This window comes from Mytilus edulis, chromosome 4 (assembly GCF_963676685.1).
Source record: "Mytilus edulis chromosome 4, xbMytEdul2.2, whole genome shotgun sequence".
Taxonomy (NCBI): Eukaryota; Metazoa; Mollusca; class Bivalvia; order Mytilida; family Mytilidae; genus Mytilus; species Mytilus edulis.
Genome location: NC_092347.1, coordinates 89,972,711 through 89,986,746, shown reverse-complemented (window position 1 = coordinate 89,986,746; position 14,036 = coordinate 89,972,711). Strand labels below are relative to the sequence as shown.

The window sequence follows — 14,036 nt, the reverse complement described above, 5'->3', positions numbered from 1 at the left end:
ACATTCCAATAGTAAACTACTTACTTTCCATGATTCTCTACTACAGATCAAACTAAAACACCCAGTCATGCACTATAAAGTTATTGCACTGATATTGGAATAAATGATCGAGGACACATCGCGAAAGCAAATTTGCAGAAGTACTAATATTGTTGGGCTGAATTGGAGATGAGTTATATGTATATATATATGGTGAGGGTCCTCAAGTTGGTTACTTATTCCTTATTCCTTATTCGTTACTTATTCCTTATTCGTTACTTATTCCTTATTCCTTATTTGTTACCTATTCGTTACTTTTTCCTTTTTCCTTATTCGTTATATTACCTATTCGTTACTTATTTCGTGCTTTACTTTCTTTAATATTTATCTATGGTAATTGATTTGTAGAGGTGAAATTACACTTTGAGCGCGAATGTACTCGTTTTTGCGCTCGACTGATACCCTGTTACTTATTGGTTAAAAACGTGTGTTACGTTGTACCTTTAAAGAAAATTCTTTTCAATTTTTGTCTTGTCTCTGTTCTTAGAGCTATGGTAACTATATTTTAGCAAATGATGATATATATAGAAGAAGCGCGACAACTCTATTTAAACTTGACACTAATACAATGGGCCATTCCAGTTAATTTCTGACAGGTGGGGATGGATGGGGAGAATTTTTTTTCATACCTATCAGAAAAAAACATCATGAAAATCTACCTATCAGATCTATAAATTAAGACCTATCAGATGTAGAGTTTCAGTTCATATTAGGGGATGGGCTTTCATGGGAAAAATTGACCTATCAGAATATTTTACTGCAAGGATTGTACCCATCAGAATTTTAAATACAATACCAGATAATGCATGATACGAAACTGTCTGCATTCCAAACACCCCTAAGATCTGAAATAGGTAATTTTTGAAACCCCTAAGATGTAATTATTTTTAATTATTTACTGCTACAAGACCCTCAGAAATTTTTGCGTATAAGTGTACGTGTCAGATGAAAAAAACACCAAATTTCAACCCTAAGATGTATAAATTTTACACCCCTCAGAAAGGACCATCCATCCCCTTTAGCAGATATTAACTGGAATGGTCCAATGTAGTATTCAGGGCTGCAATATAAATTTCTGTAAGATTAACATATTTATCAATTATAGTTTGATATGGGCGTTAATCTTAAAACTCACATTTGTGTACTATTTCTACCTTAACTGATCAACAGTTAATACACCAAGATAGTGTCAGTGGGGGTTCATTGAGAGATATATTTTACTGACTATAAGGTCACTTTGTTTCGAAATATCATTGACTTTCAGGTAGAAATAAGGAACATACGCATTTGAAGATGATTTATGTCAGAACTTTCTATATATAGTTGTGTAGCAACATTCGGTCAATAACTGCACATGTGGTGTATATTTAAGTTCCAAGCTGATAATATTTCCTGAACCAGCGTTTCCTCATCGAGTTGTTTTGAAAGGCTCATGAGTCATTACACTTGTAAGGATAAAATGTTATTCACCAATGAGAACAATTATTTGACTGCTTCGGATGGTCATACGGATTAAAAACGTTGTACAGTGAATTCTGTATTCTTTAATTCAGTATATAACAATTCGCCGTCATGTAATGAAAGGTTGAAACGAATCCATGGAATCAGTAATCAATGATTTTCTTTTGTAATTTCGGACTTTATCTGTTTCAATAAACACAACACATATGTGAAAGCAACAAAAAAGCGGGATCCTCATAACGGTCATTTACCAGAATTTTAAACAGATTTTCTTTCTTCAGGTTTGAGACCCAAATAATGATAATGCAAATATAAGGTGAAAGTCCGAGTCAGCCTTTTCCCGACATATTTTAATAAAAATCAAATATCTCGAAAAGGAGTTCCATGACATATCAATATTTTTAGCTTATTTTTATCCATGTATATCTAATGCTCTTCCGGATGTAAAGTATCAATTTTAAATTCTTAATGTATTTTTTAACATTTCACTTTCAGTCTCGTTGAAATCTCGTTCTGGAATTATTTCCAAAACATGTGATACAAGTGGAAAATATCAATAAATTTTAAAAATGTTAACGTGACTGTACCCAAATTGCACCTATTTTGACAGTTTTTTCATCTACGTTTTTTTTATGATAAAGACAAAAATGTCTGTGTTTATTTCGTAGCCGTATCCTTCTTTATTATAAAGGTACACCAATTTGATTTTTATTCCATATGGAATCATAGAAAAATTGGTCTAAACTGACCTCCAAACCATCAATTATTCTGAAATGAGGAGTACCCAAATTGCATTCATGCTTTAATTCACATCGTCAAAAGTCTAATAACAGAGCTTTTGTTTAATTTCAACAAATATTTTAAACAATTGGATATTACTCTTCATTTTTTTTAAATGGGTACTTGCAACATACATTGCATTTGCTCATTTTAAACAGATGACCGCGTTTTGGTGACGTCGCATGGCGACGTTTCAGTACATTTTGCTTTTTCAGTAAACACTTCATCTGTTGATAAATACGGTGAACGTTTTGTGCATATCTAAATAGTTTTAACTATGTTGAAAGATGTGCTATAAGTATCAAATCATAAAAATACAAATTGTAAGATTTTCGCGGCTAGTTTTGCTAAATAGGTGCAATTTGGTACCGTTACGTTATAATCAAACATAACTCTGTGCAAAAAAATTGTGTATTTACAATGAAAAGTTTTTCAATAATACAGTTTTCGAATTTTAAGACCAAACAAGTCAGTCTTTTTAGCCAAAATTTTGTGAAAATAAGTGAGGGGTACAAAAAAATGATTTTATAAGAATCATGTTGTTTTTCAAATTTCTTAGATATGTATTTTTTCAATCATATTTAACCCCAAAAAAATGAAATACAGCATCAAAATCAATCTAATTAAAAACCGATCTCTCATCGCTCCTGTTTCTGATATGTCGCGTAATCTAATTAAAAACCGATCTCTCATTGCTCCTGTTTCTGATATGTCGCAATTATTTTTTTACAGTCTTTTAAACCCAAAAATCAGGTTAAGAAAAAAAGCTTAATTCTAGAAATATTTTGCTCCTTAGAGGTGTAACCCTAGTATTGCCACTTTTTTACATCTTTATGATCATACAATTAAACCCATACTATTTATTATATGGCAGTGAAATATGGGGAATGTTTAGAACGGATTCAGCTGCTTGTAAAAAAGATAATGATTATATATTAGAAAAAGTCTTTGGTCAGGATTCTTCTGAAAAAGCTCATACCAAATTTATGAAATATATTCTTGGTGTAAACAGAAAGTCAAGTAATATAGCTGTAATGTCAGAGCTTGGTAGATTTCCTATGTATTTTACTATAATTTTATCAATGTTAAAATATTGTCATAGACTGGAGCATTTGAAAGAAGGATTATTATTTGATGCATTTATATGTTGTAAACAGTTACATAGCTCTAATGTAAATACATGGTGTTCTAGTATAGATTATATTCAGAGATAGATTGAATTACCAAATTTTGACCAATCATGCAATTGGTTCTTTATGTCAGTATGTTAAAAATAAACTATGTAAAAGTTATTTCACATTTTGCAATAAACTTAAGTATCAAACAATTAACTCCGAAAAAGGAAAGCTTGGTACTTATTTTTTTATAAAAAAATTGTTTTAAAAAAGAAAAATATTTAGAATTGCAGGACTTCAAAAAAAGACAGTCAATTTGTAAATTAAGAATAAGTGCTCACTCTAAAAACTGAGACAGACAGATATTCAAAAAAGCATTTAGAAAGATCTGAGCGTCTTTGTTCTAATTGCTTACTTGGTAAAGTTGAAGATGAGCTTCATTTTTTTTATTAGAATGCCCTCTTTATGATATTCAAAGGGACGATTTTTTTCAAGACATTTCTAACAATTGTTATAATTTTATAAATTTAAATAAATCTTCTAAATTTGTATGGCTCTTGACCCAAGAAAATGTTACTCTTATGGAAAAACTGGGCTGTTATATATGTGACTGTTTTGAATTAATGAGATCAGGTATGAACACTGACACTAAGTCAAGTAAATAATTTGAGAATAAATACATGTACATGTATAATGTAATTTTATTATTCTTTTATTCACAATATATATATGTGTTTTTTAGCTTGATTCTGACCAATGCTTATATTCCAAATATATATGTATATGCCTCTATTATTGTTGTTGTTACCAATTATGTAATGTTATCTGATTTTATGCCCTTTAAGGGCCCTGCAATTTGGGAAATAAAAAAAATATTCTGTACATCCTTAAGTACATCCATAAAGTATTGTGTGCTTTGTCTTGTAGCGATAATTGAATTGTAATTATGCTGCATTTATAAGTGCACTTTAAAAATGTTAAAATTTTAGATTAGTTCCTTTCTACTCGTGATGTCTTTTAGGTTTTGGGCTAAACCACATACTAAAAGAGGATAATTAAATCTTTGCTGTTGATTGGTTGATATTACAATACCGTGTGAGCGCCTCCATCTCCAATTGTAAAATTAGTGAGAGCCTTTCAAAACAAGATAAACATGTCATCGGAAGGAACAATAGATCGAAAAGAGCCAGAATTTGTTGCACCTGAACCCACAACAATGACGATAAAGGTTAAACATTAACATTTGTTTCGTTCTATGAGTAGTTTCGGTGCAAAAAGAGATCTTTTTTTCATCATTTTTGTTTTGTTTTATTTTTCATTTCTTAATGAATAATTTTCATGTTAGAGTTATTTCTTTCCACACAAGCTATGAGGTTTAAAGAGTAAGTAAGTAATATTTTAGGTTGAGGTTATTCTGATCATCATTTTGTAGTGTATCAACAATTTTTTTTCAAGTCAATATTGTGGATTATTTGGAAAAGGTTTTACATCACTGCTTAACATTGTACATTTTCTGAGCACAGCTGTTTTGTGCTGTATTGCCATTAAGGAGGAAAATACATGGAGGAAAATACATGGAGGAAGATACACATAGGGCGTAATATGCACCAATGAGAAGAGTTGTGCCATAAGGCCATAAGATTGAGGATTGAGGATTAAGCACAGCAGAGGTAGAAAGGTGAAAATTGTAAAGAGTGTCAGACCATAGAAACAGAATGATGCAGGACACCTTTCAAAACATGCTGCCTATAAAGCTTAACTGTGCCAAGCAATGATTTAAAAACTTGTGTGACAAGCTGCTTGACAAGTTTGTCAGTTCTTGTATGAACGGTGATTTCAACGAATAAACACAATGTGTGATTAATATCTTTTTTAAAACATGCCCTTTTCATATTATCATATCACGTGTTAAATGCCCTTTTTTCAGGATTGACACCCTGCCCTTTTGAAATCCTAGCTGGAACACTGACCATTGTCATGATTGTAGGAAAAAGTTGGGCTTCCAAATTTCAATGTTGTAAATGTATACATATCTGTATGTGTTTATTTGTTCTAGCACTATTATCATAATTATTACCATGATTACTAGTTTTATCATGCAATGAAACTTGTTTTTTACACTTAAGTTCATTCATGTTATATATTTCACTCACTTGATTATTGTGCCACAAGATAAATATATGTGATTATGAATACCTGCTATAAATTCATGATAGAATGGGGTGCTCATTTTCGCCGGGGACACAATTTCGCCGTTTAAGGATTTTGAGGTGTAAAAACTTCAAAGGATGGCTGAAATGGAAGAAATGTACCCGTAAAATTATATTTTTATAACAAATATAATATTTTTTTAAACTGAAACAAAATTGCGGCTCCTACCGAAAATGACCGAAAAACGGACAACGATTTTCGGACAATTTCCTGAATAAAAAACACGATTTCAAAGAAGTATTTCTAAGAAAATATTTGACTGAATGCCCTAATTTTGAATTCATTATACCTTTGAAATGTCTGCTATTCATCTATAATGCAATTGATTTGATAAAAATTTGTGGTTATTTGGTTTTAAATAGATGTGTAAAAACGGCGAATATGTGTCCCCCATTGACAAAACATCCGGAAATTTCAAACACCCTTTAATCTAACTTTTCAGATGATTTTCTTAAAACAAACCGGTTTTCAAGCTTAAGCCACACCAATTTAATTTCTTGTTCTACGGATTTTTGGACTCCAAAAATTGGGGCGAGCGAGCGATTTGAAAATTTAAATAAAAAAATATTTAATTTGCAAATTCTTGAGGCGAAGCTTAAAAAGTAAAGGCATGAAAGGCGAGCGATTCTAATTTTTTTTTGTAAACATAAAAAAGTATGTTTTGACTATATTAAAACTTAATTTATCACTTGTACCTTGACATTTCTTTAATTTATGGTATGAAGTATTTTTCCCTGTTCAACAAGAAATAATTGAATAATTAAATCTGGTCTATATGTATGTGTGACTGACAATGAGACAATTCTCCATCCAAGTCATAATCAGGTACAGAACAACCCCTTAATCTGTTAATGTTATGAATATCCCTTTTATGAGGGGTTAATATAAGTTGTAATAAAAAAAAAATTGTAAAAAGCCTTTTAGTACAAAAGGGCTAATATTTTCTCAAAAAACTATAATATCTATATGGTATTTAATGGTCAAAACATGTCCAAGAAATTTGTAATATTCCTGGACTTTAACCATGTTAACACATTTACTTTAACAGTTTAATATTATTCAAAATAAGTGAACACCTCTTTTAGAAAAGTAGTGTAATTTAAATATAATGTATTTCTCCTCTTTTTGAGTAAAAAAAGTTTTCAAAGGTTTTGTATAGTAGCACTATACAAATCCTTAGTATTTCTTTTTTCTTTTCTACAACACTCAACAGTAAACATGGAAAAATGACCCCTTCAACATGTTCAAGGCCCTTGTCTGAGGAATAACCTGATAATAACAAACATAGGTCAAAGTACGGCCTTTTACACAGAGATTTGATCCAGACCAAACAGCAAGCTATAAGGGACCACAACTTAGAATTGTACACAATTCGAACAGGAAAACCAACGATCTAATTTATATTTCCAAACGGGAAAATACCAATGAACCACATTAACAAACGATAACTGCTGAACGACAGGTCCCTAATCAATCAGGACAGGTGTACAAACCTGCAGCGGGTATGACCGTCAGAATACATTATAATTGCAGTTGAAGGCAAATCCTTCAGAAATTCTTTGTACATGTATTTTATTTTAACAACGAACTTTTTTGATAGGGAACATAAGTCAGGGGGAAAGAAACCAATGTTTTGTTCTGTACAGGTATTTCCGGTGTTATATATTTATATCGTGGCACTCCCACTTTGAACAAATTTGTTTCATGCTGAAACAAATATTCTCACAGATATTTACAGTGTTGTGGGTTGCTTATAGGTTTTAAATCGTTATATAAAGAATATACTGTGATTTTAAAAACAAATGTTGAGATCTTTTTCTAATATTTACAAAAAAACGGTGCGGGAAATGGACATGATTACATTTCCGGATGCAGGAAGAGGGAATATAATAAAAATTTTAAAAAATCTGTTTTGAAAAAAATAAGTGCGGGTGGGTCCGTTGAACAAGGAATTAAATTGGTGTGGCCTTAAGTATATTTTGCATTTTAAGTTATCTTCAATGTTCATATAGAAATATCAGTATACTTCAAAAACATTTAGACCTGAACATAAACTGTAGAAAACATGGAAAGATGTGGCGAAAATTAGCACCCCACTCTAAAGAAAAAAATATTAAAAGATCAAACAGTTTTACTAATTTTTAATATTATCCATTTATTGTAAAACTAGATCATCTCTTAGTATATGAGACCATATGAGTATTTGGACCATATACGTATACTCGTACGGTCGGACCGTATGAGTATACGCGTATGGTCCAGTACGAGCTAACCATACATGTCATCATATGGGTTAAATTTAAACAAACATTTATCACAATCTTTTTTTTTTTAGTTTTACAAATTGTTATTATTACAATTAGATGGATTAAATGAACAAACGAACTATTGAAATTAAATAGTTTTTTAATTGTATATCTGAATCCTATATATTTTGGGACTCTCACCCAAGGTGACGCTTGCTTCCACAAGTAACGTAAATTTTTTACATTTAAATGTTTGCAGTTTATGCATTTTACATTTTTTGATAAAGTTGCTAAATATTCGAAAACAGTTGTTCTCTTACATTATGTTTACTTCCGATATATCTTCAATTTCAGTGATCTTATTCAATTCATGTTAACTATTACTGATCGACATACTTTATACAAGAGATTAACAGATTTAAAAAGCATGAATCTGTTAAATAGTTAAAATATAAAGTTTTTTTTTCAATTACAGTTGCACTTTTTTATAACAATTTGAGAGTTACGTTATGTTGATTTGTTATATGCATTTGTATTTAATAAACTTCACCAACTTCTTAATATTAGTCAGACCGTATGAGTATTTTGAAAAAGTACGCATACGGTGCAAATACTCATACGGTCTGGAACACATATAAAAAAATAAGATGTAGTATGCATATGACAATGTATGATTGCAAATGAGACAACTCTTCACAAGAGACAAGTGCCACACGTACAGAAATAAACAGCTATAGGTCAATGCTCAGCATACAAAAATGAGCAAAGCCCATACTGCATAATGAACAGTCAGCTATAAAAGGCCTTGAAATGACAAATGCAAAACAATTCAAACAAGAAAACTAACTTTACCTGACTTTTACATTTACTTGCATTAACATGATTAAGTGAGGACTTCCATTTTCTTGACCATCACATTTAATCTCTTCGAAATCAGCTTATAATTACATATCAAACAGAGAAACATGATTAACTAACATATAAAGTATTTAATTTTGATAGGAGAAAATGATGATGGAAGAAGCCAAATTAAAAGCTAAATATCCCAATGTGAAACCAGGTGGACCATCAGGACTATTGGCCAAGAGATTACAGAGAGGGGTAAGTAGAAATACCGGTATTCAAACTAAGATGGACTGTAAGGACTATTGCCAAAAATTATACAAAGAAACTGTAGCATTGATCAAGAACAACTCTAATTAAATTGCATAGTGCTGTACAAAACAAGATGGATAAGACATTCCTTACAAAGACTGAAAGAGATGGGCAAAAACTTGAGTGTGAAAAAAGTAGATATCCCTACCAACGAAGACAAAGAGGACTTAAGGTTTGCACTCTTGTCTATCTGCCTGTCTTTAATCATGCAAAATTATAACTAATCTGCTATAGAAAATGATGGATACATGTATGTATGTATATATATTTAATAAGATTATTTTAATTCTTTTTTAGCAAAAGTATTTTGATTCCGGAGATTACAATATGGCCAAAGCTAAGATGAACAACCCAAAGACCCCTTTGGCGCCCACAGAAAAGATGATATTACAGGAATCAATTGGAGATGCTATCCCGACACCAGAATCCTTACCTCCTAGAAAACCCTCCATCATACAGAGTAGATTAGCAGAAGGAGAATTGTCATAGATGTTACATTCATCCAGAGTCATAGAAATCAGGGATGCCACAATATTGGTAGATTTAAGTGATTGACAGTAAGGACACACAAAGTGTATTGTCTGTCTGCTTCCACTGTATGCTTGCCAAGTTGTTCAAGAGCATCACATTTCTTTAAGGTCCATATACAGTATTTCAAGTGTAAAACAAAAATTATAAACACATGTTCAATTATTTTTTGAGAAGTAAAATGAATTTTCATGGTATATAAACATGTACATTTTTGATCAATTTAAGTTATTCATTTTCAGAGAAATAGTATGTCAATGATCATGATAGATGGTTTAAATAAGGAAAAAAAGTGGTGTCAGGCCTGTACAAAAGTATGATTGGTCCACAGTTCTTTAAATTTTCTAATCAGAAACTGGTTTCTTGATTGCCATTACTTTTGGATTCTTTTACTGAGTCATATTCTGGCTTGAGTTTAACAATAATTTATTATTTTATATGAATACTATGAGAACATTTAAGAGAGTAAATAATTACTGTTATTTTTAATCTTGAAACTTCAGGCTGGTAGATTCAATGTAGGAAAAAGTTGTTAGTTGAAGAGTAAATTTGTAAAATGAAACCAAGATAACAGGATACAATTTGAAAAAAAAATGAATTAAGAAGGCACAGGTTCTTAACATTTGTTTAGGTTAAGAAGACAAAAAATATATATTTGAATGCTACACATACATGTACCACTACCATATTTAATTGAGAACTGATTGAATGAAATGAAATGTAATTGAAACTGTAACTGAACAAGTTAATTTATCTACCATCATTGTGTTCCTGTTTCCATGGTAACTAGCCAATTTGAGAATTTACCAATGCTTTGTTCATGTTACCATGGTAACAGAACAAGTTAGAAAATCTGCCATTTGTTTTTTTCATGTTACCAAGGTAGCTGAACAAATTGAGAGAATCTGCCATTGTTTTGTTCATGTGACCATGGTAACAGAACAAGTTAGAAAAGACCATCATTGTAGTGATGTTGTTTCTCTGACATTGACTAATAATTGACAGAATAGTGCAATATTTATTGAAGATAAAATTGTCCCCAAATTATGATATTGTAACTAACAATAACATCTAATTAAAATCGAGATATGAAATGGGTGAATGTTGAAGTGCACAAAAGTATTTCATATTTTTATAAAAAAAAATGATTGTTTTTGCTGTTACATGTAGTTTTGCTTTAAATTAATAAGCTTTTGAATCTGAGGCTCGCAGTCAATTATATTTCCAGAAGTCATTTTTCCCAATCAAAAAGTCAATTGCTAAGTTACTATATATCAATTAATAAAACATTAAATATTGGTATTTTGTACTGTTTGTACATGTATTTATAGGGATTGTGTTTCAAACAATACTTTTGTATTGGGAATTTTTCTTTATTTTTTGGTAAGAATTCTTAAGTTTTCTGATTTCATTTTTTTCAAAGAGATCATTTGTTTTTGTTTTTAATTTTGTATAGACATGACGGACAGTTGTAATTATTTGTCATAATCAAGATTATGGGATACTACTTATACAAAGTAAATGTGTAACTGTTTGTTGTGAACTGAATAACAGAGATAAACGAAAGCTTTCATACTTTTTATACTAATAATTATTGCTTTTTAAGAGATTTCAGAACACATGTAATCACATTAAAATTTCATTAATTGAAAAGATTTCTACTGCAAAAATTGTTTTTTTATAATTTGCTTTGAAATCACAATTATATAAACACTAAAACAGATAAAGAGTTGAGTAAATGAAGTTGGCAAATAAATCAAGATTATTATTTTTTTTCAAAGTCCTGTAGTGTGTATATTTGGTATTCCAAGTATTATTCAAATTCTCTGTTGATATACAAAACAAAATTGAAAAGGATAAAAACATTCCTCAAACCATGACACAGAAAACTCAAAATCAATCAGTAAAACTATTACTTCAATGACCTTATTCAAGATTTATGTTTTTGACTCTAAGCAGGGAAGAAAACAAAAACAAAAAATAATTTTTTGAATGTTTTGTGTCTATATAATAGATCAATACCTTTCGGCTCGGAAGCAGAGAATATTATTTATATGACCTTGTTCTCTTGTTATTTATGTTTGTATGTATTTAGAGTATGCATGGTTATGTTGTAAATTGATTGATCATTTCTTAGACTATTTATAGATTTACCAAGCAAATGTTTTACTTGCAATGACATTTCCTGGATGAGATAAAATGTATTTGTGAACTACAGTAATCTTTTTATACATTAATGGTAATGATGTAACTATTTTGCAAAGGATCCGAAAAAAACCAAGGTGAAGGTTTCTAGATATTGAAGACTAATACAATTTTTTGATGTATGAATTGCATTTGCCATTTATCAAATTTGTTCTGGTAGAAATTTCTGAGTAATTGGTTAGTGTAAGTGCTATTATTTCTATTCTTAAAAGAGGCCATTTTTGCAAAGACCATTGCTTATTGTGTTTATTTACAAACATTATATATATATTTGTTAAATTTAAAAGTCATGTTTGTTTATGTACATACAGAATCATATTGTAATTATAAATATGAAACTAATTTTAGTTTTCTTTGCTAACGGCCATGTTCATAGTCATAGAAAGGAGCACATAAGTTCCTTATATTGTCCACAAATGATATGCTTACTTGTTTTTCCTGGGAAATTCTGTTTTATACTACAAACGATATCAATAGGTTAACTCCAATTGATTAATGTAATATATGTAAAGTGTTGATGTCTGTTTGTCAGAATTCTTCTTATTTAGACCTCATTTTCATGGTCAATGTAACGTCAACTGCCTCAGGTAGCTTATGATTTTGCGCTTGCTTCAAGTGCTGCAGGTTCTAGGTTTGATTACCGGCCTGGTAAACCCTAATACTTCAAAATTGATATTTTGCTGCTTCTTTACTAAGCAATCAGCATTAAGGAAGAGCAAAAGGCTTATAAACAACATAAAAGCAATAAACTCCAAATCAAACATTGAATGAAACAAAAGCATGCAGAATCAAACATGGAAAATGCTGCTCAGATTCAGAATTGAACAACAAGAATGTTGTAGGCTCCAAATAAAAGAACAGAAAAGCAAAAGGTTATGAAACTTACAATATAAACACAAAAGGGCTCCGAATAAGACAACAAAAAAGCAAAAACTCCACATTAGACTGAAAGATCAAAAGGCTTATGGTCAAAAAGTAAAAGGGCCAAACAGAAAAGCAAAAGGTTATGAAACTTACAATATAAACACAAATGGGCTCCAATAAGACAACAAAAAAGCAAAAACTCCAAATTAGACGACTGAAAGATCAAAAGGCTTATGGTAAAAAAGTAAAAGGGCCAAACAAAAAAGCAAAAGGTTATGAAACTTACAATATAAACACAAATGGGCTCCGAATAAGACAACAAAAAAGCAAAAACTCCACATTAGACTGAAAGATCAAAAGGCTTATGGTCAAAAAGTAAAAGGGCCAAACAGAAAAGCAAAAGGTTATGAAACTTACAATATAAACACAAATGGGCTCCGAATAAGACAACAAAAAAGCAAAAACTCCACATTAGACTGAAAGATCAAAAGGCTTATGGTCAAAAAGTAAAAGGGCCAAACAGAAAAGCAAAAGGTTATGAAACTCACAATATAAACACAAATGGGCTCCGAATAAGACAACAAAAAAGCAAACACTCCACATTAGACTGAAAGATCAAAAGGCTTATGGTCAAAAAGTAAAAGGGCCAAATAAATTAAACAAAGGAATAACAGGCACAGGATCAACTGTATATGTAACAGGAGGAGAGTAAAAGTTGCAGTAACAAATTATAGAATCAAGAAACAAGAAAGAAAATGCTAGGAATCAAAAACCAAAAGCATCAAGGTCACAGAAGTCATATTAAAAGAGAAAAATGTCAGCATTGAAAGTGAAACAAAGGTAAACTATGTGATTGACAAAAACTCATTCTTATACAGGCAAAAACCATAACTAACATATTTTTATGCCTCACCTACGATAGTACAGGGGCATTTTGTTTTCTGGTCTCTGCGTCCGTCTGTCCCGCTTTAAGTTAAAGTCTTTGGTACAATCAACTTAAAACTTAGTAAACATGTTCCCTATGATATGATCTTTCTAATTTAAATGCTAAATTAGATTTTTAACCCCAATTTCATGGTCCACTGAGCATAGAAAATGATTGTGTGATTTTCAGGTTAAAGTTTTTGGTCAATGTAGTTTTTAATGAAATTGAAGTCCAATCAACATGAAACTTTTTTTACTCCAATTTCACAGTCCACTGAACATAGAAAATGATGGTTCGAGTGGGGTATCCGTATACTATGGACACATTCTTGTTTAAGCTTTAATATGAAATCAAACTTACTTATAGAAATCTAATTGCATGTGCTCACTATCTATCTATCTATGTTTAAATCTGGTTCTGTGACAATCAGCTTTCTTCAGAGGTCACCTCTAGAAAACAATATGTAAGAAAAACTGACATTAAATTATAGAGAACTTGACTTTATAA

At 30.7% G+C, this 14,036-nt stretch overlaps 1 protein-coding gene across 1 annotated transcript; it reads left to right on the top strand.

The window, feature by feature from the left end:
* The first annotated feature begins 4,461 nt into the window (after nucleotides 1-4,461).
* Nucleotides 4,462-12,082, top strand: LOC139520967 (cAMP-regulated phosphoprotein 19-like). The gene is made up of 3 exons (XM_071314082.1): nucleotides 4,462-4,623; nucleotides 8,855-8,953; nucleotides 9,305-12,082. Exons 1-3 carry the CDS (start codon nucleotides 4,549-4,551, stop codon nucleotides 9,494-9,496), a joined length of 366 nt encoding a protein of 121 aa, XP_071170183.1. The 5' UTR covers nucleotides 4,462-4,548; the 3' UTR covers nucleotides 9,497-12,082.
* Nucleotides 12,083-14,036: the final 1,954 nt, after the last annotated feature.

Coding starts and splice junctions, on each gene's coding strand:
- LOC139520967 (XM_071314082.1), top strand. CDS start 4,549: ATGTCATCGGAAGGAACAATAGATCGAAAAGAGCCAGAATTTGTTGCA. Junction 4,624..8,854: donor CCACAACAATGACGATAAAG/GTTAAACATTAA, acceptor TAATTTTGATAG/GAGAAAATGATGATGGAAGA. Junction 8,954..9,304: donor CCAAGAGATTACAGAGAGGG/GTAAGTAGAAAT, acceptor ATTCTTTTTTAG/CAAAAGTATTTTGATTCCGG.